Source organism: Sturnus vulgaris, chromosome 14 (genome assembly GCF_052056855.1).
Source record: "Sturnus vulgaris isolate bStuVul1 chromosome 14, bStuVul1.hap1, whole genome shotgun sequence".
Lineage (NCBI taxonomy): Eukaryota > Metazoa > Chordata > Aves > Passeriformes > Sturnidae > Sturnus > Sturnus vulgaris.
Genome location: NC_142256.1, coordinates 5,937,209 through 5,960,007, shown reverse-complemented (window position 1 = coordinate 5,960,007; position 22,799 = coordinate 5,937,209). Strand labels below are relative to the sequence as shown.

Sequence of the window (22,799 nt, the reverse complement as noted above, 5' to 3'; positions counted from 1 at the left end):
CAGGGCAGTGTCTCAGCATCTTTGGCTCGTGGTTGGTGCTCACCAGGTCGAGTTGGTGCTGGGTGGTTCAGCACGGGCTGATGTGAGCCAGCAGGCTCCCTGTTTGCTCCTGGGTATGGCTTTTGAAGGATCTCATGCCTTTGTCCCTCCCGATTCCACTTCCCCCACGCAGAGCTCCTGCAGCTCAGGCATCCCTGTGTGACTTCTCCTCCACACACATCAGTGGCAGCAAGCCAGGGAGGGCAGCTCTGGCTGGGAAAAGAAGCAGGAAACCTGAGAAGCAAGATAAGAACTTCAGAGCTGAAGATCAAGGAGCTGAGGCTTTTTTTTCTCCACTCTCTGCCCTGTGGTCTGAGGGTCTCCATCACTTCCCTGCTCCCAGCCCGGCTCCTGCTGGGGCTGGTTGCTGTTTCTGCCCCAGGGAGCACAGGACCTGCTGCCACTCAGGCAGTGCCTTGCCAGGGCTCCAAATACAAGAGTGAGCAGAGATGTCCCCCAGGCTGGCTCAGAGGGGACCCTGGGTGAGCAGCAGAGCTGTGCACACCGTGAAGGGGATGCAGAGGAACATCCCCTCAGGTTCAGGCAGTGAGAAACCAGAGATGCCATTCCTTAGAGGAGCCCCCAGTTCAGCCCCCATGGGCTGTCAGGCAGTGTCCCCACCACAAACCACTCACACCAGTGATGGGGACACGAGGCTGCAGTGGGGTGGAAGAGTCAGTGCTGTGTCACCCAGTGTGGCAGGCAGTCCCACAGCAGCCATGTCCCAGTGGCCACTGGCCTGGGCCGACCCAGCAGGATTAAGGAGCCTGCAGGAGTAAGTAATTGAAATCCAGATTAGATGTAAGCAGCTGCTATGCAAAGGGCATGTGAGCAGAGGCTGTGCAGTGGGCATGAGCAGGTGAGAGGCTCACTGGCACCCCTGATGTGAGGGGCTGTGAGAGCAGGGTGTGCCCAGCAGGTCTGTGCCCATGGGGCATTGCCCAGGACGGTTTCCTCTCCAGGTTTGACTTGTGTTCATTGGACTGGAGGCAGCAGTGCCGTGCCGTGGGACAGGGCACCCCGGGAGGAGATGTTCCCTGCCCTGAAGAGAGAGCCCAGGCAGGAGGATGAAGCACAGGGACACTGTGGGCTGCTCACTCTGTAGGTGCTGGAGAGAAGCCACCCCTCTGCTCGGGGCTGCACACCATGTTCCACCTCTTCTCTCACTGCTGGTCGTGGCTGCAGGCCATACAGGAGCCCATCAGGTAGGTCCCTGTGCCCACTCCCGGGGCTCCCAGGGGTGACAATATTTACCTGTGTGTTTATGAGTGGTGAGGGCACCCGCGTGGTGACAGGAAAAGACGGATGCCCCTTGCAGGGACTGTCCCCAAACTGCTGAGCAAGGCACAGGTGTGTCCTGCCCCCGCAGCAGGCAGGAGCTGGCTGGGCAGGGATGCAATGCAGGGAATGGTTCCACTGGGATTCCAGCTCAGCAGCTCCCCAGGGAAGATGGGGAGGATGCACTGGAACACCTGCCCTGTTTGCATGTACCAGGACATCCAGGGTAATTCCCCGGGACAGCACTGCAAGGAGGTTTCTGGTGCCTTCCCTCCAGAGAGGACATCTCACCTTCTGTAGTGCTGGAGGTGGAGCTGTGCCACCTCCCCTGCCATGCAGCCTGCTCTATATATTTAAGGAAGAAAATGATATTGCAAATAACTCTAGTGGCTTGTCAGTGGCAGAGAAAGTGTTGTCTGTGTGGCTCTGGTGGGTCATGTTGCTGGAGAGTGGACAGGACTGTTTAGCAACAGGAAAAACTCCTGAGTCCAGGCAGAAGCTTGTAAAATCATGCTTGCTACCTTTCCCTACCTGTATATGCTCAAAACTTACTGCAAGGAAGGTAATCATTGACTGCATATAAGGAAGGATCATGCTGGCCTGTGCATATAATTGCATAATCCTATATAATTTGATAATAGATCTTTGCCATAGGAAGCACCTTGAGGGCTCTGCAGTGTGGCTATCTCATGGTGTTGGGGTGGCCTCAGGCACTCGTGCCTGTCCTCACCCTCTCCTATGCACCAGAGATTGTCCTTGCACCTGTCCCCAGCTGAGACAGAGCCTGTGTCACCCTCCTGCCTCTCTGCTGGCTGGAATGTGGCTGCCATGGCCAAGGCCCTTTGCCTGGGGTCCCGCGGTGGTCACTGCTCCCCAGGGAGCACAGCCTTTTTCTGGATGCTCACCTGCTGCTGTTGCTCCCCAGGAAGGTGACCATCCTTGTCATGGGGCTGGACAATGCAGGGAAAACCTCCGTCATCATGGACATGGAGAGAGGTGAGGAGCAGCACAACCCAGAGCCAGCCTCACATGGAGGCAGCAGCTTCGTGGTCCTTTGAAACCAAAGGACGAAGGAGCGACAGCCGCTGTTCTGGGGAGGCGTGCAGGGCTCCGGCCGTGTCCCAGCACCCTGGGAGCGGGAGCGGGGATGTGGCTGGGCCAGGAGGGGCACAGGGCTCAGGGATGCTCCAATGCCAGCTCCGTGCCCTCTCCGCACACGCAGCGCTGGCCGGGGAGGTGCTGCCCGATGCGCAGCCCGGCCGGAGCCGCCTGCGGGTGGAGAGGTTCGAGGTGACGCTGCTGGACCTGCCCGGGGCTCAGCGCTCCCGCAGCGCCTGGCGCAGCCACTACAGCGAGGCGCACGGGCTCCTCTTCGTCCTGGACTCCGGCGACCTGGCACGGATGGAGGAGGCCCGCAAGGTCCTGAGCCGCGTCCTGAGCCATCCTGATGTGTCCGGGAAGCCGCTCTTGCTGTAAGATTGGGATCAGCCCGGGAGGATGGGGGCGAGGGGCGGATGGGGACCTCTGTCGCTGAGTTTTTGGGCTGCTGCGGGGATGTGATGCCCGGGGAGCTGTCGGGGAGGGGGCTCCAGTGCCAGGTGTGGCCTGGGGCGATGCTTTCCCCTAATCGCAGCCGAGGAAAGCACGCAGCCTCCCCCTCCGGGGCACAGCGAGGCCCCGGGGACCGAGGTGACCCTTGACGGTGACCGCCGCTGTACCCGTGCCCCAGGCTGGCCAACAAGCAGGACGCGGCGGGCGCGCTGCTGCCGTGCGAGCTGATCGAGCGGCTGTGCCTGGAGCGCCTGGTCAACGAGAACCGCTCTCCGTGCCGCATTGTGAGTGCGGGGCTGGCCCCGCTCCTCGCCCCTCGCCCCCCGGCCCCGCGGGGCTGCCCGTTCTGATCCCCGCTCGCCCGCAGGAGCCCTGTGTCGCCAAGCGGGTCCCCCCCGCCGGCCCGGCCCGTGCCACCCTGCAGGGGCTGCGCTGGCTCCTCCGCGCTGCCGCCGCCGGTCCTGCCCCGCCGGTCCCGGTACCGCCGGGCCCGAGCGCCTCCCGAGCCCGCCCGGCCCGCAGGTGCGTGCGGGGCTCCGTGCGTGCGTGTCCCCGTCCCCTCGCTGTCCCCGCAGCGCTGTCCTCACCCCCGCTGTGCTCTGTCCCACAGGGACCGGCTGCCCCACGGGGAAGGAGCTCGAGAGGGCGCGGGGAGGAGCGGCGAGCAGCGGGGCGAGCAGAGGGGCGAGCAGAGGGGCGAGCAGCCGGCCGTGCGCCCCGTCTGCCGCCTCCTGCCCCTGGTGAGTGAGAGACGCCCCCGGCATCGAATCGGGTGGAGGAGGAGCTCTGCCACTCTCCCCTCATCCCCCTTTCCCTGCCCAGGAGGAGAGCGCTAAGGGCCCCAGGAGGAGGAAGAGGAAGGTGAAGGTGAAGAAGAAGGGCTCGGGGCAGCCAAGCGCAGCCGAAGAGCCGGAGGGGCCGGGAGCAGGGGGTGACAGCCGGGCAGGGGCTGCCGGGGGGCTGCTGCTCCCCAACAGGGTCGGGCAGGAGGAGCCCATGGCCACCCCACACCCAGGTGAGAGGGGACTGTGGGGGCTGCCAGCTCTGGACCCCCAGAGCCACCCTGCAGGGAGGGTGCCAGGCATGGCAATGTGACAAAATGTTGGACCACTGGTGTCTGCCACCTCCATGAGCTTTGCTTGCAGATCAGCTGAGTGCAGAGCCAGGTCACAGGAATGGAGAGGGGAAGAGGAGACATCTGAGCATCTCCACAGGGAATGATGCACAGAAGCACTGGAGGGCTACAAACCTGCCACCAGCAGTCCTCTCAGATGGTTTGGTGACAAAGGCACCCTTGCTCAGTGTGTGGTGCCTGAAATTTTATATTTCTCCATTCAGCACAGGGTGTGAAAAGGAAAAAAAAGAAGAAAATCAAGAATAAAATCAAGTCACGGGAACCTTCTCTGGAGCAGCAGCGTGAGGAGGTCTCAAGCACCTTCGGTAATTCTCAGGACAGATTTTGCTGAAAGCATCAGGGGGCTGCGAGCTGTGCAGGGACAATTGGCCATGGGGCGCTTGGTGTGGGGGACACGAGCACAGCAAGTGCAGGGCAAGGTGGGGCTGTGGTGGAGGCAGGTGCTGGGATGCAGGGAGGCCACACGAGTGCACTGGGAGCCTGGGCTGTCCTTGCAGCCCTCACACAGCACAGGCTGACCCTGGGGCTGGTCCCAGGTCAGTGCCTGACTGCTCCCCTTGTTGCCAGATTTGTATCGCCGGGCGATGCTGGCTCTGAGGATGAGGCAGGAGCAGAGGAAGCAGCCATCCATGGCTCCCTGAGCACAGAGGGCTGTGTGCTCCTGGAGGACCCGGACTGCAGTGGCAGTGGGACCCACGCTCCTGCAGAGCTGCCGGGGCGCTTGCCCAGGGCTGGCAAATCCGTCTGGAGAGGGAACAGCCGGCCCCGTGCCGCCCCCTGTTAGCATTCCGTGGAAAACTCCATCTAAACCCGGCTTTGTGGAGGAGAGGAAGATCCCAGCAAACATCCCAGGGGGAAAGCCTGTCTATTGAAGTGACCTGTGCCCTGGGAAAGCTGTCTCGGCAGGTCAGGGGCTGAGCTGGCCCGTCAGTCACCTCCTGCCTGGAACAGTCTCGTTCCCTGCTGGTGAGGGTGGGAGGGCTCTGCCATCCCTCAGCCACATCTGGCAGGGCTGGCAGGACCCTCTTCACACGCTGCAGGAGGGTGATGCCCGTGTTTGTGCATCCTGCAGCCGTCAGTGAAGATTTAAGTTCAATAGTGATGGAGGCAGCTGGAGGCTCCTTCCCCAGGATGATCCTCCTGTCCCTGCCATCCTTCCAGGAGGGACAATGCAGCCAAATCTCCTCGTGTCGCTGGCACCTGGCACTCTGCTGCCCCAGCTGGTCCCTGATGTGCTCTCGGCTCTGCTCGGGGACGAGCAGCAGCACACAGAGAACCTGGGCACAGCGAGTGTGTGTGTGTGTGTCAGAGCTGCGCTGCCCCGGGCACCGAGCCGTGCCAGCCCTGCAGGGAAATCAGCCCTAAAAACACTTCGGGAGAACTCAGGGGTTGGGGTTTTCTCGTGACACCTGCAGCAAGGAGTGTTAGAAGTGGAAGTGTGCGTTAGTCACCTCTGTTCTCCCGATTACTGATTAACAGGCACTGCCGTTGTGGTCCAGGGGAAGGCAAATCACCAAAGCCCTTCCCTTGGCAGCTCTACATCCACTGTTGTGTTTTATTAATAAAAACTACACTCTGTGGCTTTCCCACACACATCAGTGTTTCCAGGGGAGTGGGAACCATTGTGGATTCCATAATCATTTCAGGATTTTGATGGAGACACCCGTTGGGAATCAATCTTCCTAGCACCTGCAGTGAGGATGTCCCATGCTCTGAGGGGCAGGACAGGGAAGGTGAGCCTGGTCCTGGGAGCAAAACCCATCAGCAGCCAGGCCTGACAAAGGAAAATAACTGAAATAAGAGACAGAGATTTGTGATGTGTGAAAAACACGCCAGTTCTTTGCTCTTCACTAACCCAAATTTATAGAAGGAAGAGCCAGGAGGTGTTTTTTGAGAGCATCTCAGACATTGGGATTTGAACACTGATTTAGGGCAGTAAAGGGAATTAATTGTAAGTGATCCAGGTTAATGGGTGCTTCACAAGGCGAATGGAAGGGATCACATCCTGTGGGGTGCCTGCAGGTGACTCTCATTCCTCATTCCCCTCAAACCCCTCTGTAAATCCCATCACCTGTCCTGGGTCATATAAACAGCAAGAGGAAGGGCAGGGGATTCCTGGGGTGCACAACCTGGGGTTTTGAGGGGCTTTCATAAGGAGCTCTCCTCTTCCTGCTTTGTGACAAAGGTACAAAAATGAATTAAAATAAATGTCTTAGCCCACCCCAGCAGTGGCTGTGGGGGAAAGGTGAGCAGCCCCTGCTCCTTGGCTCTGCTGTGCCTTGGGAGGCACTGCTAAGCTGTGGGGCTCTTTCCCGTGTTCCACTCTTGTCTGAAAGCTGCTTCTAGTATGTACAGACTTAAATAAACATGTATGAAAAAGGTAAGTGCATTTTAAACCTTGGAATGGGTGTTAGGGTTGATAAAAGCCTGGGGTGGGTGGTTTTTTTTGTACTTGAGAAGCTGGTTGCTATGTACACTTTCTCCTGCTTGCAGGTTCTACCCTCTGACTAACTCGGGTGGGCTGGGTGCCAGGGTGCTCTTGTGGAAGTTTCCTAGCTGAGAAGTGAGTGTTGGGAAGTGTTTCAGTATTATTTTTACATGAGCACACCAGGGTCCAGGTGATTTTCAAGAGATCATTCAAAATATTGCAATATTAAGCAATATTTAACAGGCAACTCTCAGCATGTTGAGTAATGAGTAGCCACGCACAGAGAATCTTTAGGATGTTTTGTTGTGTGTTATAGACCCTTTGTTGTGTTACACTAAAAATGAGACCTGGAGTGTTTGCTGTCATGTATGATGAAAAAATGTTGGAAAAAACAAGGCTGAATTTGTTGAGAGTAACTCCCTAAGCTTCTTTTGATTGTCATGGAAAAAGCTGTTAAGACTTTGTAAGAAAGGAGAAGACAAAGGACTGGAAAATGAGAAACTACGAAACTTTCCTCTTCTAGGTTAAATGAGCTTTATTGGAGACATTGTTGCTGGCAGAAGGAAGAAGGATATAATCAAATTTATTTAGTGGATGTGTTTGTCTTGAGGCACCAGGAAATATGCTGGAGTCTGAGGTAGATAGATGTCACATCATGCACCAAATATATTTACTGGGTTTTTTCTCCTTAGAAAAAGAAAAAAACAAAATCTCCCTTTTTAAAAAAGAAGGCTAACTAAAATCGGTATTCTCTCTCATAAATTATCACTCTGTAAGTTCCTGCATATTTGAATTGGTTATTTCACTCTATAAGGAGAAAGGCTATCAGTGTATTAATTAGAAGGGCTTTTCCTGTAGGATATCTCTGGATGTGGGATCAGGAGCCAATTTATTAACCAAAGTTTTTGATTTGAATGTCAGCTGCAGCAATTGGAGCTCAGGCCTTGCTGATGAGAGAACCTTCACCCTCTTAAACTGGACTTGTATTTCAGTGCTGAGTTTAGCAAGACTGTAGCCCAAATCCCTGACCTGGTGGCATAAACCTTTCTTGCTCTCCAAGCTCTCATCTGATTAGACCTTAGGCCCCACCTTCCATGCATAGTGCAGCTGTAGGAGAGGTTTGGGGGTGATTTTGTAGGGGTTTTTCTATGTTTATTTTCTTTTGTTCTTTTCTTTTTGTGTTCATATATTGCAGGTATGGCTGCAGAACCCTGCAGCAGCCAGCACCTGAGCTCTGTGCCCTGCCCCAGTAAAGAAAGCTGCTGCTGGAGCAGCAAACTGATTGAAAATGCACTTGAGGGGTGGAGAAAGGCACGAGCACGTCCCCTTGTGTGATGGACACTGCACACTGTGGTGTGCATGTCACTGCTGAGTCAACTCCTCAGTGCTGCCTCAGAACTTGCCTCTTCCTTCCTTTTTCCAGGAATGCTGAGAAGAACTCCCTGCTGCAGGCTATGACATCACAGAGCAAACCCTAAACCTAAATCCGATGTTTTGGGCACAGGTGTGGGGCAGGGCTTGGGGAGCCGGGGGATGTTCCCAGGTGGTGCTGGCCAGGTCCTGCTGCTGCAGGGGGATGGGATGGGATGCACAGGCTCCAAAGGAGCTCTGGAGGCAGGGATTCATGCACGCCCCTCTGCAGACAGCTACAGGCTTCCCTCCCTCTCTCAGGGGTGTTTTGCAAGAGTGATGCAATCCCTCCTCGGAACACCCACGCACACACGAGCACTTGCTGGTTATTCCCAGGGAAACCTGGTTTTTCCAGGCAGATGGGGAGGATGAGACCTGCACTCTGCCAGAGGGGTCAGCAGATACAGAATTTGGGTGGCTTTCAGCGAGTGAGCTCCTGGTCCTGTGCCTGCTGCTCGCCCTGTGCTGGCAGGGTAGATTTGAGAGTCTCAGCTGTGCACGGACAAGAATTCTCTGTTGGAATCTGCTGGCAAAAATGCTCTCGTTTCTTCTAAAACCTGTTTCACCAAATCGGTGAAGGATCTGTCCCATTCAGGAGAAGTGAAGGGAAGAAAAGGTGCCAGCTTGTCCTTGGCACTGCCGGGGGTCCGGGCACACTGTGGGGTACCCGTGGATCCCGACTGAGCCCTGCCTGTCTCTGAACTCAGTGCTGTGCCTGCAGCAGCCTGAGCACGAACTCGGCTCCCAGGTGGAGGTGGCCCTGCCGTGGCTGCCAGGGGGACAGGACCGGCTCACGAGTGGGTGGCACTCAGCAGCCAGTGCCTTCCCCCGCTGTGAGGAGCAGCAAGTCAATGGGCAGGTCATGCCCTGGCAATAAATCAGCTGTCAGCCTACACGCTTGGATTAACAAAACCTGCTTCAAGCTGTGGTAACTCTGAGGACAAACCTGTAGTGCCGGGAAGGATCTCGGTGAGGAGTAACGCATCTCCACCGAGTTCATTCGGCAGCGGGTGTTATAAAAATCCACGCAATGTTTGGAAAGCCGATTGTCTGTTTTACAGACAGCTCTTCATCCTCCAGCTGGCCACACGATGGCAGAAGAAGCAAAGAACACTGCAAAAATAAATGTTTAAAAAAAACCAAAAAAACAACGCAAACCCACAAGACGGTGAGGGTTGGTGTCTGCCCCGAGGTCAGAGGGGAGCCGGGCTCTGCGCATGGAAAACCTCCTTCCAAGGAGAACTATTTGGTGAGAGGATTTAATGGATTTACCCAAGCTGAGAGGTGTCCAAGGCAATCCCCCGGGTCGCTCCGTTCGTGCCCTGTTTGCCGTGCGCTCAGCGCCTGGCTGATGTGCTGGACACTCATTTTCGGTGCCAATTGAAGTGGCGATGGACTCCAACCGAGCTGCACCGTGAAAAATTCCTCCTCGGAGAGGGACCTGTCCCTTGTGGTCCCCTTTCCTGGGCAGGGCACGTCTGGGTGTGGGACACAGTCCCTGCCTGAGCCCCCGCTCGGCACCGCCTGCTGTGGCTCTAAAGGCGCATTAAAAGCAGATTTCCCGTGTTAAGGATCTGCGAGCTGATACAATTGCTACCAAACGAGCAGTGGAAGCGTGCAGGCTGTTCCGGGGTGTGGAAAAGCCCAGTCAGGGTTGTTTGCTTCCTCTCTGCAGGGCTGGTTTCTGCTGAGATCGGGGTTTTGCTGCCCCGAGGCCGCAGTGTCAGCACCGGGGGATGGATGTCAGCTGCCCCGATTCCTCCAGGGAAACCCTGCCTTTGGCTGCTCGGGGTTAAATAAGGAGATGGATGGAAGGATTTAAACAATCTGGTTCACAGCAGGGTACTCTGGTTCTGCTCTGCCTGAGTTTGGGAGACCAGATGCTCACCTGGAGCTCTTTCTGGATTTATTTCATCTAGGATCTCCCTGGAAAAGGCTCTGTCCCTGTTAGCAGTGTGTTAAAGCTAATTATCTAATGTTTAATTCTGTGTCACAGTCCAAGTCTTGCATTTTGCTTCTAATCCCAGCAAGAATTAAAAAAAAAATAAAAATTGACATATCAGCATTTCAAACTGAACTGGCTAGGGGCTGCAATTTGTATGGCACAGGAATCTTAGGAAAACTGCTGCAGCTGCACGGATTCTCTCTTCTGGTGGCAAGGCTAACTCTCCTGTTCAATTAATTCAGGTGAAAGATGAGGCGTGACTGTACCTGTAGCAATATAATGAGGAGAAGAACAGAGCTGTTTTTCTATGGGCCAGGTGAGCCAGATTTCCTTGGCCTTTGGAAACCTGCAGCTGCCTGACCCCCAAGGCTGGTGGCTCACTGGGAATGGCTGGGCTGTTCAGCACCTACCACTGAGCCCTGCAACAGGAAAAATGGCTGAGAACAACAGCTCCCTCTTCTAGCCAACACCAGCAGGCTGGAAAAACATCAGGAAAGTACCCGAAAAGCAAGGCAAAAGCTGCAGGGTAGTGCTGGTCTGACTTTAGTGCTCTGTTGTTTTGTGAGGGAGGGAACTCTACAGCCAAACTTGTTAGGCATTATATAAAGGTGTTTAACAATTGCCATTCATTATTTTGAAGTGCCTGGCATTGTTTTCTGGTTTCCTCTGTTGTGGTTAGGCTTTTGTGTGGAAAGGTGAGTAAGAGCCCAGCTGCACAGGGAATAGTGGGAAGGTTGCACTTGGGATGCAGATGAATGTGCTGTGCCCTGGGAACATCCCTTGCCTTCACTGATCCCTCTGCTTGCTGCCTTGGGAGAAATGGGGTTAAAAAACCCCACAGGCTCCTTCCTGCCCAACACCTGACTTCTACTTTGGTGCTGAGGCAGGCTTAGATATATCACACTGTGTAAAACTGCCAGACAGTGGGTGCTTATGTAGAGCGAATGTGACTGGGTTTAGCCTTAGTAAAATCAATATGATGCTATTTTCACTTTCAAAATGCAAAGTGAAAAATCTGTGTGTTTTCCAGGTCTCTGGAAGCTGCCAGTTGTGGTGCCACAAGGTGAGTTTTGCTCAGTTTCCAAGAAGAAGCTGACTTTAAAACAGGGTCACAGACCAAGCTGCTGAAATGGCAGCGGCACTTGGGCACTGGGGTCGAGGAGCTTGCACCTCCTGGAGGTGCTTGGAGCTGTCAGCAAGGGACAGCAGCAGAAAAACTCTCTGCCCTCTTGCAGAGGATATTGCTCCAGAAAAGGCTGTTTTATTGCTGGGCAATAATGACGTCGAAAACATAACAAAACCATGTCGATTTTGTTGGTTACATCTCGTCTTTTTCAACTTGGTGTTGAAAACATAACAAACACGTTAGGTTTCCTCTTGTCTTTTTCAGTTTTGCTGATTAATTTCACGTTCTCACGCTCTGTGCCTGCTCAGCTAGGCAGAAGCTCCCTGGAGGAAGCATTTCAGGCCATTTCGGCTTCCCCTTTTGCAGCGTCCCAGCCCCGGGGAGGGGGTGTGTGCTCAGCCTGGGGGCCGGAGGGCACCGGGGAACGCTGGGCTAAGAGGCTGCAGAGCTGCCCTGGCAACAGGCAGACCTGGCTGTCAGCTGGCTGAGCCACACACGGCAGGAGGAAAAGTACCCAGAGACTCTAAACAGCTCCTGTGGTCAGTCATGGCTTGGGAAAAGCGCTCCGAGGTGTGTTTATGTTGGCTGGGTGCTGCAGCCGAGGGGCAGGACTTGCAAATCCAGAAATCCAACCCTGCCCTGGCTGCAGCCCCAGCAGGTGAGGGAGGGGCTCTGCCCCTTATCCCACCTTGAGATCCCCACCTGCAGTGCCTCGTGGAGATGCTCTAAAGGCTGGAGCATCTCTGCTATGGCCACAGCCTGAGAGAGCTGGGGTGTTCAAACTGTGGAAGAGAAGGCTCTGAGGAGACTTTGGAGTTTCTTCCGGTGCCTAAAGTGGATGCAGGATTGCTGGGCAGAGACTTTTAGTGAGGCATGTAGTTATAAGACTGGAGGGAATGATGCTTTGGGCAGGTCACACAGAGGGTAGCCCTCTTTAAACTGAAAGGGGGGAGGTTTGGATTAGAAATTAGGAAGAAATCCTTGCTGCTGTGAGCCTTCTGGGACAGATTGTCCAGAAAAGCTGTGGCTGCTCAAGGCTGGGGAGGGGATGGCACTGGGTGCGGTTGTCCCCGCTGTCCCGGTGCGGTTCGGTGTCCCCCCCGGTGTCCCCGGTCCCGCTGTCCCGGTGCGGTTCGGTGTCCCCCCGGTGTCCCCGGTCCCGCTATCCCGGTCGGGTTCGGTGTCCCCCCCGGTGTCCCCGGTCCCGCTATCCCGGTCCGGTTCGGTGTCCCCCCGGTGTCCCTGGTCCCGCTGTCCCGGTCGGGTTCGGTGTCCCCCCCGGTGTGCCCGGTCCCGCTGTCCCGGTGCGGTTCGGTGTCCCCCCGGTGTGCCCGGTCCCGCTATCCCGGTCCCCCGTGGCCCGGCTCGGTGTCTCCCCCTGGCGGTGACTCCCGGCCTCGCAGTCCCCGCGCTCCCAGGCTGCTCCGGGCGCGGCGCCGCCTCCAGCGCGGCGGGACAAAGCAGCGGGGCCGGGCCGGGCCGGGCAGCGCCGGGGCATGGAGCGGGGCACGGAGCTCGGCACGGCACGGGCCCGCCGGCGCGGCCCGCAGCCCCGCTAGGAGCCGAGCCGAACCGAAGCGGGCCGGGCGATGCGGCGCTGAGCGCGGCGGGGCCGGGGCCGCCGCGATGCTCCGGCGCAGCCTCAGCCGGCTGGTGAGTGCGGGGCCGTGGCGGCGGGCGGGGAGAGCTTCTCTCGCTGTTCTCTCGCTGTTTTATCTCCGTGCCTTGTGCCGGGGCTGTTTTCCGCATCCCCCTCCCCGCCGTTCCTCCACAAGTTGCCTTTGCTGCCGGAGCCCACGCCTCGCCTTTTCCCCTGCCGGGAGCTGTCGGGGGTTGCTCGCCCGGCCGCGTGGCTCCGCCGCCCGGGCGGGATGCGGGCTGTGCCCCGCTCCCTTCCCGCTGCCACATCAACCGCTCGGAGCTTCCACCGTGACCTCATTGCTTGGCCTCAGCTCTGCAATTACTCATTTTCTCCTTTTCCGCAGCAAACGTGGGGAAAAGCAGCGTTTTGCCGTCGTTTCGGGCGCTGCTGTTTGTTATTCGGCAGTGTCATTGATTGCGCAGTGCGTAGTTGCAAAGTTGCCGGAGTTGCGGCGGGGCTGGCACAGCCCGGGCACGCTGCGAGGCTCCGGAGCCGCTTCCCGGATCTCCCCCGGTACCTGCCGGGATCCGGGCTCTGCCCCAGGGCCGGAGCCGCGCTCTCAAATTCACTTTCGGTTTGCAGCCAGGTGTTTGTGCCAGATTTTCCAGGCTTGTAGCACAAGGGACTCTAAATCTTTTTTTCATTTTTCTTTTCTTTTTTTTTTTTTTTTTTTTTTTTTTCTTTTTTTAAGTCTAGAGGTAGCTCCGCGGAGCTTGGGCGGGAACGGTTTGATATTTTTTTTTTTTTTTTTTTTGGGTTGATTTTCCCTTTTGCAGGCTGTGTTTCTGTTGCAGGCTCTGGGTTAGCCTCGTGGAGAACACACCTACCGCAACCATTGTTTTGCAGCCTCGGGGACAGATGGATCAGATGGAAACTGAGTGCCCTGAGTTTTCCGGCTTTGATGCCTTTTAAGTTTAGCTCTGCCCTAAGTGCTTCCTACCCCACCCACCCTAGCGGGAGTTTTTGTCCCAGTCATGTCGAGAGGCGTTTGTGGTTTGAGGCATCTCCACCGAGTTCAGTTAAAAGCGTTTTTAGGTGGCCGCTTCCTGTGAGCGGGTGACTGGAAGTGCCAGGCTGGTTTCTGTGTCCAGCACCCTCCTGACCCGTGAGGAGCAGCCCCTGCCCTGCCGGGGGTCCCACAGTGTCTGTGTGTCACCTCTCTGTCCCTCGGTGTGGGGAGAGGGCGTTCAGCGCTGCTGGGCTGTGATGTCCTTTGAGGTGGGGAAGAAACAACCCGGGTATTTCTGAACGCTGTGTGCAGGCTGAGCTGTGGCAGCCCGCGTTGGGAAGGGTAGAGGTGGTTTTGTTCGGGGACCAGGACAGGGTGCCAGGTCACCTGCAGTGTTGGTGTGGGGATTCAGACATTGTTTCCACCTCGTGGCTTTGTGAGCAGCGTTTCAGCAGCACGGAGCTGTTTGTTATCACACTGGTGCAAGTGGCACGGGTCCCCCCATATCAGCCTTTGGCTGATGGAGCAGCTCCTGCTGCAGCTCTGCCCTGTCCCCAGCCCTGCAGGTGCCACCATAGGTTTGGGTCAGTCCTCTCCCTGCTGCTCCCTGAGAGAACAACCTGTGCCAGTCTCTGGAGCTGTCCCCGAGGTGCTGTCCTGCCCTCAGTCCTGCATGGGCAATGCTGGGCTGCAAGGGATGCTCATCTCCTGGCAGTGGCATTGCAGAAATTCACTGCACTTACTAGAGGTTGCAGATTTTCTGACACTTTGGATCCCATAGGGCTACTCAGACAAATATTGTAACCTCTCCATTGTGTGGTCTCTGCCTGAGGCTCATAAATACCAACAGATATTAGAAATCCCGTTCTCAACTGTAGCTCTCAGCTCAGGCACAATGGACGTGACTTGCCCTATCAACATGACTGTTTGTGGCTTTGTTTTTCCCTCCCATAAACTCTTACCGGGGTAGGGTGTGAAATGGGATGGTGAAATGAGCAAGAAGGGTAGAGTGGTGCGTGTGGATCTGCTTGGTACCCGGGGGTACAGCCTGATGCTCTGCAGAAACAAATTGGATTCTGAACTTTGATTTGCACCGCTGAAATAATCCCTGCCAAAGAAAGAGTGGGGCTGGGATCACTGCAGGGAGGTGGGATTGAATTGCCATGGTTAATCCACTTTTAGGAGATACTGTCAACTTGAAATATAACTTTAATTCTTTTTTGGAAACAGATTCTAGCACTGGAGTCGTATTTTTAGTCTCCTGCTGCTTTGCCTGGCTGTTGTGGGAGGATGCAGGAATGGAGTGGAGAAGTGTGAGGGTGTCCAGGGGAGGGTTGGGGTCACTCTGCTGTGCCCCTCTCAGGGCTGGGCTGAGCACTGTGCACGTCCCAACTCGCTGGGAAGCAAAGCACAGCGTGCTTTGTCTCATGGGTGACTCTCCCCATATTCCCCAGGAGTGTGCAGGCAGCTGCACCCCGAGGCCACAGCTCTGCACCACAGCTCTGCCAGTGCCCACTCGGGCTGCTGGAAGAAATAACTGAGAAATGCAGAAGGAGAAGTTACTGATGCCCTCATCGTTTCCGTTTTCCTCCCAATTTGCTTTTATTTGAGGCTGGTCTGGAAGCGAGCCCTGGGAGCTGTGACCCTGCTCAGGGTGCAGGAGGGCTGGGATGGTGGGTGAAGCACCCCAGGGTGCTCTCCCTCCTCCAGGGGTGCCTGGTGCTGGCTGAGCCCCTGGGCTGTCGTGGTGCCCTGTCCTGGGTCTCCTGCCTCTGCAGTCAGTGCAGCTCCTTGCTCTGGCACTCTCCTGTTTGTGTTCAAAACCTGGGATAAGTAAGAAAACAACAAACATTCTGTAATTGGGAGCAAAATTCTTCTGTTTGAGTGTTTGTGCAGTGTGTAACAATAGGACCTTAGTTGTGTTATTCCAGTTTAATTAAACCTTGGGGCCTGATCCTCTCTGCAGACCGTGCCCTGGTAAATCCCTGGTGTTTGGCAAGTGCTGGGCTTGTTGTGAGCTGCTGGTTCTCAGCACTGTTGGCTTGGTGTTGGGGGAGGAAGGTGCCTTTTAGGTGGGTGTGCAGTGGCTGTCCCTGGGCTGGACCCCTGTGGCTCTGTGCCTTGTCCTAGGCATTGATGTTCTCTTGCTGCTCCTCTTCTGGGGTCTCCATCCCTGCCTCCTTCCCTTCCTCCTCTGGGGTCTGCATCCTTCCCCCCTTCCCTCCCTCCTCTGGGGTCTGCATCCCTGCCTCCTGTCCAGCTGCCAGCAGTGGGGGTACCCCCAGCTTGGTTTTGGGGGGCTGATCCTACCTGGAGCTCTGCAGGAGGACACCCCACTGAGACTTCTTCAGAAATGGGAAGTGGCCCAAAGTCACGTTTTGGATGGGAAGGGAATTCCTCAGTGGCACTGGGGAATAGGTGAGAAGGGGCAGGGGTGGATGGGGAGAGCCCCTGGGGTGCACTGGGCAGTGTGGGGCTGGTCCCCCCAGCTCAGGGGGTGCTGGATGGCTTGTGGGACGTGTCCAAGGCTGTGGTGGAGGATGCTGATTTGCACTCCCATCTTTAGGATGTGCAACAAGTGTGTAATAAAAATCTGTTTGTGCACACAGAGCACATCTGTGATTTTCTTTCACACGTGTTTGTTTTTTTTTCCATAGTGTGAACCAAACATCAGTGTGTGGTTGCAGTTGCTATTCTAATAATAAAGATGATTCCAGGTAGGAGTTGGAAGCTGTAAGAATTGCCTTTTCCCCCCCAGTCCAGCCATGTTAACACCTGGACAGTGAGGCTGTATGTCACACACCTTGTACCTGACTGCCAGCTTCTGCAGGAAGTGCTTGGCTTTCACTGATGTGACAAAAACCTGCAAGCAGCAAAGGTTGGGGCTGGGGTGTCTCTGTGACACCAGGTGGCAGTTCTGCTTGGAGAAATCCAGCATTTCAGAAGAGTATGGGTTTTAATTTAATTGAATTTCTCGTGGAAGTTGCTGGAATTTTGTTTTGTCAGAGGTTTTGAGCGTGCTAGCAGCATCCCGTGTGCTCAGGCCAGTTCCCCTGTAGCAGCCACAGGGCAGCTCATGCTTGACCACAGAGAAGTCGAGGGAGGCTCAAATAGGGAAGCTGGAATTGCAAAAACCTTTGGGTTGCAATCCCTTATTGGTGCTCCTTCCCTGGAAAACGGAGGCACAGGAGTTTCTCAGGTTCTGGGGGACAGAGATTTCTGTAACCATTTCCTCTTTAATGTCTGCTAACCTTATTCCCAGAAATAGCTCAGCCATTTGGCTAAAAATAAATAAAAATCAAACAAAAAACTTGGCCTGGGATAAACAGCTGTGTGGAAGAGTTTGTGTGTGCAGTTCAAGTTTGGGGAAGTTGGAAATAGCTGAAGGGAGAGCTGGAAAGCACTGGTCAAACATTAATGATAAGTGACACTTCTAATTAAACCTGTGGCATGCTGAAACTTTTCTGTGGAGAATGAGTCTTGGCTGTATTTTCTTCCTTCCATACCACTCTTGACATGGCAATTTGCTTTTAATAATAAAATTTGTAAAAGCAAACAGGACATCTATTAATAACCAGCTCTTCAGCCTTGCCTTTCATTTCATCCTGTTGCTTTTGGTTTGTGTGTTTCCTTTCTGATTAAAACTGCTGTTTTCTGGCTGTAGCTGTCTCTAGTGGAGAGATTTAAATTTTTTAAGGGTTAGTTAAAAGCAGAGCTGGTGGAGAGCATTCAGATCAAACCTCCACACCCAGATTAGTTGTCTGCCAGTGATCACGATTTTAGCAATGTGGGTTTGGTCCCTATGAGCATCTTCCTACCTTGGCACTATGCTTGCATCTCTTCTTCCAGATGTGCAATCCCTTGCATTGTGGGGCTTTGGGAGGTTTAACCCCAGTGTCTTTGCTGAGAAAATGGCCAAGTAGGGGAACATCTCTGTGCCTGCCAGAGGAGCTGGCACTGCAGGGTGAGGCAGTCACTGAGCAGGGTGCCTGGGAAGGGGAATTTTCCAGGCAGCTTGGACACAGGGTGACAGAGTGTGCTCTGAGCCCCTTTCCCTGCAGATGTTGCCTCGGGGGTTTTTCAGGGGAGTTTCCTGAGTTTATTGTGCGTGGGAAGCAGTGCTGGGCTGCAGGGCAGTGGGGAGGTTTTCCTGCATGCTTGGGGTGGTCACTCCAGTGCCTCTGTGCCCAAATGTGTCCCCTGCTCAGGGCACAGGGCAGCAGCTCTCTGTGCCAGGACAGGTTATCTTGGAAAACGCCTCACCTCTGCTTCTCTCTGCTCATATTGAAATATTTCTGTGCTGTCTGAGGTCTGGGAAGGACGGGCTGGTTTTTCCCCAGCAGGTTTTGTCAGTGCTGTACACAGGATGTCGTGGACTTCACCTGGCTGTGCTCTCCCCAGCCAGCACACCTGTCCTGGGCTTGGAGCCCCACAGGTGATGCTGTGGAGCCAGGAGAGCCTGGCCCACACCTGCAGCTCTGCCAGCTCCTGCACCTCTTGCAAGTAGACAAGATTATTTTTTTTTCCCTACTTAAGTTACTAAGCAATATTGAGGTTTATTGCTGTGGTTTTTAATGTTTTGGAGATTTTCAGCTTTCTCTGACTTGTGGGGCCATGCAGATGCTGGGCTGGGGCTGTGTTTGGGGGTCACTCAGGAGCCTCACCCCTCTGGGATGCTGTTAGGTGGGCACAGTGAAATGGGCTCTGCCCTTTGTGTCACTGTGCCAGTCAGAGGGTGTCCTGCTCATTGCACACAGGTGACAGGGACGCTGCTGCTGATGGTTGTAAGCAATTTCTGTTATTATTATTGAAATAATTTCACAGTGATCCTGTGCAGTTCTGCTCCCCTGAGGCTCCCTGCACCCTTTCCTGCAGCCCCTGCTGCTCTGGGTGTCACCATCACTGCAGTTTGCTGAGCTGCCTGCAATTATCCAACCAGTGGTTTGTTCACTGGGTTTGCTGAACTGGATAACATTTGATTTGGGCAGTCAGAATTCTGCTTTCTTGCAATAAACTCGACTCCAAGGTTTGAACATGGAGCTGTTCCTTGGGGTGCCCTAACCCTGCTGTGGGAGGAGGGCAGTGCTGCTGCTGTGCTGCAGGGGCTGGCAGTGAGTGGCCAACTGCTTTAAAGCTTGATTTACTAACTCATAGCCTGGGGAAACAGTGAAACTTCCCTGCTTTGAAAGGTCTTCTCTGGCTGCTGCCCTCACCTGGCTCCTGCTTGGCAGCAGCACAGCTGCTGGGTCAGGAAAAGCCTGTTTTGCCCAGAGGCTGCAGTGACTTCAAAATATATATATATATATGCATTAAATATACATACATGCAATATATGCACATTAAATATGCATATGAGCAATATCTAGAGATGCATTAAATATATATATATTTATTTTTGCTCGCGGGCTCTTTCTCAGGCTTGGCCAAAGCCCAGGGAGCTGCTGGGCAGTGGTTGGCACAGGGCACCACTCTGCTGGTTGCAAAGTGCATTTGGATGCTGGGGCAGGGGTGGGCAGAGGAGCTGAGGCTCCCTGGTGGCAGGAGAGCAGCCCTGGGTTCTGCTTCTCCTCCCTTTCGTCGTTTTTCGTGCTCTCATAGTGGTGCTCATTGCCACAGGTGCTGAGCAGAGCCAACACTCCCTAAAATGTTTAACCCCTCCTGCATGTGATGTGCAGTTTGTCCCTCCTCTGTTGCATCCTGCTGACTCCAGTGCTTTTCTGTCCCAAACCCCCGTGGTGTTGTTGGGGATGGAATTCCAGCTGAAAGCCCATTTAGTCTAAAAGCACATCTCCTCTGGCCATCCAGCCTGGCTGATAATGCTTCAGGGACGTTTGTCCTGCCCTCCTTAATGAGAGCTTAGTGCATGTTCCAGTTGTTTGTAAAGAGCTTTTTGTTTTCCTCCTGCAGCAGAAGGAGGGGTAAGCCCCTGTGAGGCTGTTCTAGCTGGGTGTTTAGCTCTCAAATCAGGATTTTCTTTTTTTTTCCCATCTTGAACAAGATTCCTGTTAAACTCCATTGTGGCCTTTGCTGAGTAATGTTTTGCTGCAGGCTTTTTGCTCTTGTTTTCAGCTGAATTTTCAGGATCTATAGGTGAAAGGACTCCAGCCTTGCTTATGGAGGGCTTGGTAATTTCTTGCTGTGTGTTTTCAAATAATTTTTTCATCTGGCACGTCTAAAAGTGTGCTGTGTACCTTAACGAGATTCTGTGAGGTGACTGAAGTGGGAAACAGAGACATTGCTCACTTGGTCCGTGCAATTTGTTTGCAGTATTGTGGCAAATGCACTGATCTGCAAACCAGAGGGATCCTCTATTTCTTGTGCTCTGAAGGACCTAGAAAAGCTGAGTAAGATGTGCAACAGGCAAGAGCAGACGATTTGAAGCGCTTCTTTGGTGCTGTCATCCCACATCTCTTCAGCAGTAATACAAATTAAATACTGCTTGACTGCAGCGACTCTGGGCTCTGTTGCTGGAGTCTCAATTGGCTTAAGAGGGAAAAAAAAAATAAAAAAGTCTCACTGCCGGGAAATTAAATGCAGAGAGAAAAAAAAAAATCCACTTTTGTGAGCAGCCCTTCCATCTTTTATTATGATTTCTGTGTAATTCCTCCCCAGCATTCATGCAAAGCCAGGCAGCTGCTATCTGTAGCGACTCAGACTGCACTTGGGGGCTGCAAAGCCAGCCTTGAAATGCAGTATTAATACTTTTTTTTTTTTTTTCTGTTTGCTTTGGGTGGTGTTTTGCATGCCACTTTTGTTCAGTCTGCGTTTGTGGAATGTTCTTACTCTTTTTGTTTTTTCCTCCTTCCTTACAGCTCACCTTTTCTCACGTTGTTTGCTCAGGGAGGGAGTGCAGTAAAATTAAAGGGAGGGTTGTTGTCCTCGTGTCGGCCAAATTAATACCGTGCAGCACAGAATTTCCATGGGCTGGTTGGATGGATGGAAATGGGATTTCCCACTTGCTCTAAGTGCAGGATGAGGCAGAGGGAGGAGCCCCTGGGTGAAGGAGCTGCTGGGAGCAGGAGCAGCCCTTGCCTTGGTGCTGGGCTGGGCAGGGAGACCGATGGCCTGGAGATGGAGATGGCACAGACACTGTCACTGGTGGGCTCAAATCCCAGCGACACCCCAAGCTCCAAGCCTGGGCTCCCAGGGGCAGGGACACTCATCCCCCTGTCCCCCGTGTCTCTGCAGCTCTCCTGTGTGGCTGTGGAAAGGGGTTTTAATCCTTTAAGTGTGGTGGAAATAAGGTATATAATTACATTATTGTTTTTTATGATAGGAAGAAAGAGATAAGCTTATTTAGAAATATATTTGATTTTATAGTATGACTTGTAACTTTAAGAGTAGAGAAGAGGTGATTGGTTTAGAGAGAAGATATTTTATTTTTAGGGTTTGGTTATGTACTACAACAGGTGTTTTATTTTGTCATTAATTTTTTTTTTTTATTATTTTGACTAAATTATCACCTTGGGAGAAATTCTCCCAAGCCTTGAGCTGGATCAGCTTTTTGGCTGAGAACAGAGCTGAGAAGCTCCAGCCTGGAATATTTTTCAGGCTGTAATTTTCTGACTTTCTCAATATGTGTCCCACACTCCTGGGCAGTGCTCAGCCTCTGCTCTGGTGCCTCCCCCAGCCCAGCAGCAGCCAGAGGATTTCCTGGAGATAAACAGCTCTGGGCCACATGGTGAGGATTTCTCTCCTGACTGGGTGGATTTCACTCATCCAGTATCCTGGCATGACTGTGCCTGCAAGCCCCAAGGATGAATCTGTTGGTCATCGTGGTAGCCGGAGATGGAAACATTCCCAACGTGTCTGGGTCATGATTTTGGCTGTGGAGCAAGAGGTGAAGGAGGTGATTTCTATTTCTCTTCCCTTTTATCTCCTGCTGCTTCTGTGGAAACATTTGTCTGCAGGACAGCAAGGGGCAGAGTTAGAAAACCACAGCTTTTATGGCTTTGGAGTTGAAAAAGTTGCTCAGAGCCCAGGTGAATGAGGAGCATGGGGAGGTGCTGGGACCTTGGGTACCCACTGAGGGATGGAGGACACCCCAGGATGCTGGTGCAGGACCTGGGGAGTCCCTGCAGGCTGGACCTGCCCTCCCCTCCCTCCTGTTTGGGCTCTTTGGGACATGGGAGAGATTCCTTGGGCGTCCTGGGTGCCAGCCCTGGCTTTTGGGGTGCTGTGGTGGGGTACACGCTGGCAGGGCAGTCTGCAGCCAGGCAGGCTCACTTCCCAGGGGAAAGGCAAGAAAGTGCTCTGGGAAATGGGCTTCTGGCCAGTCAGCTGGCAGCCTGGCTCTGAAATGCTGGGAAAACTTAAAAAGGGGTAAAATGTTTGTAGGTGGCAGAGGTTAAGGGTAACGTCTGGCCAAGCTGGGATGCATAACATAGCATTTAGGGGTTTTTTGTTTCCATAACTGAAGAGCTCAGGCTTTCAGAGGACCAGAAAACAACGGGAAAACCAACAAATTATAGCTCTGCTGAGTGATGCAAGCACTGACAATTGCAAACTGGGAGGATTTTTTTCCATGTTGCTCTTATTTTAATTTTTGCCAGGCCAAATCACTGCTCTGGAGAGCTTGCTGCCCTGCTGAAATAGCTGCTGATGAACAGACATATGTGCACAGCTTGAGCCGGGGAGAGGAGGGAGGAAGAGTTTTGAAGACGGGAAGACCTCGTTGTATTTGCTTTGTGACCTCTGCAAAACATTTGGCTCTTATTCAAAGTCCTTTTTCTGTTCTCCAGCCTGAAGTGTTCCTATGAGCCTGGATTTTATATGCTGGCGGCATGCTGGTCAAACTTTTCTTTTGGGCTGCCAAAAATAAAGATCTGCTGCCTGTGTTTAAAGATGAGCGATGGTTTCATAACCCTGGCTGCCAACGGGGCAGGGGGGGAAAAAAAAAAAAGGAATTGAGATGCTGAAAACTTCTGAAGGTCGGCGATTGTGTTTGAGCAGGAGCAACAGATTTTGTAGAGAACAGCAGCACTGAAGCAATGCTGCCCCAATTGATGGTGCTTTGGCTTTGTGCATCACTCAGTGAGCCTGGCTTTGTAGCAGTGCTGCTGAGCAGAGGCTGTGAGTGCAGCCATTGTGCCGTGTCTGCCGGGAAGATGCAGGGCTGCCTGCTTTGAGGGTACACTGCCTCCAGGAGGAAAAACAAAATCCGTGCCAAGAAAGGTCTTTTCAGCTGTCACCCCTGTCCATGGCACTCCTCAAGTCCAGGATAGGGCTGGGCCCTCCTTCAAATTTATTAACTAGGGGAAAAAAACCTTGTGTTTCCTCTCTCCACCCTCATGAAA

At 53.8% G+C, this 22,799-nt stretch overlaps 2 protein-coding genes and 1 long non-coding RNA gene across 4 annotated transcripts in view; all 3 read left to right on the top strand.

Moving 5' to 3' along the window:
- Positions 1-890: 890 nt before the first annotated feature.
- ARL13A (ARF like GTPase 13A) lies at positions 891-7,757 on the top strand. The gene is given in 11 exon segments (XM_088173478.1): positions 891-898; positions 1,002-1,244; positions 2,243-2,313; positions 2,540-2,789; positions 3,047-3,152; positions 3,236-3,390; positions 3,479-3,608; positions 3,691-3,883; positions 4,207-4,308; positions 4,571-7,068; positions 7,627-7,757. Coding segments are annotated over 10 exon segments (1,332 nt in total). The 3' UTR covers positions 4,645-7,068; positions 7,627-7,757.
- A 433-nt stretch (positions 7,758-8,190) lies between these two features.
- Positions 8,191-22,799, top strand: part of ATP11C (ATPase phospholipid transporting 11C (ATP11C blood group)) — a 57,197-nt gene continuing 42,588 nt past the window's right edge. Inside the window, exons 1-2 of one of the 2 annotated variants that reach the window (XM_088173412.1) lie at positions 8,191-9,090; positions 10,817-10,849. In XM_088173412.1, the coding sequence (XP_088029538.1) occupies positions 8,872-9,090; positions 10,817-10,849 (252 nt within the window). In that variant the 5' untranslated portion in view covers positions 8,191-8,871. Of the gene's footprint in view, positions 9,091-10,816; positions 10,850-12,450; positions 12,566-22,799 lie in introns of those variants that run through there. The other variant, XM_014884981.2, reaches the window with a different exon arrangement.
- On the top strand, positions 20,511-22,351 carry LOC148222122 (uncharacterized). Its single transcript, XR_015806888.1, has 2 exons — positions 20,511-21,352; positions 22,056-22,351. It is a non-coding gene; the product is annotated as an uncharacterized LOC148222122 (long non-coding RNA).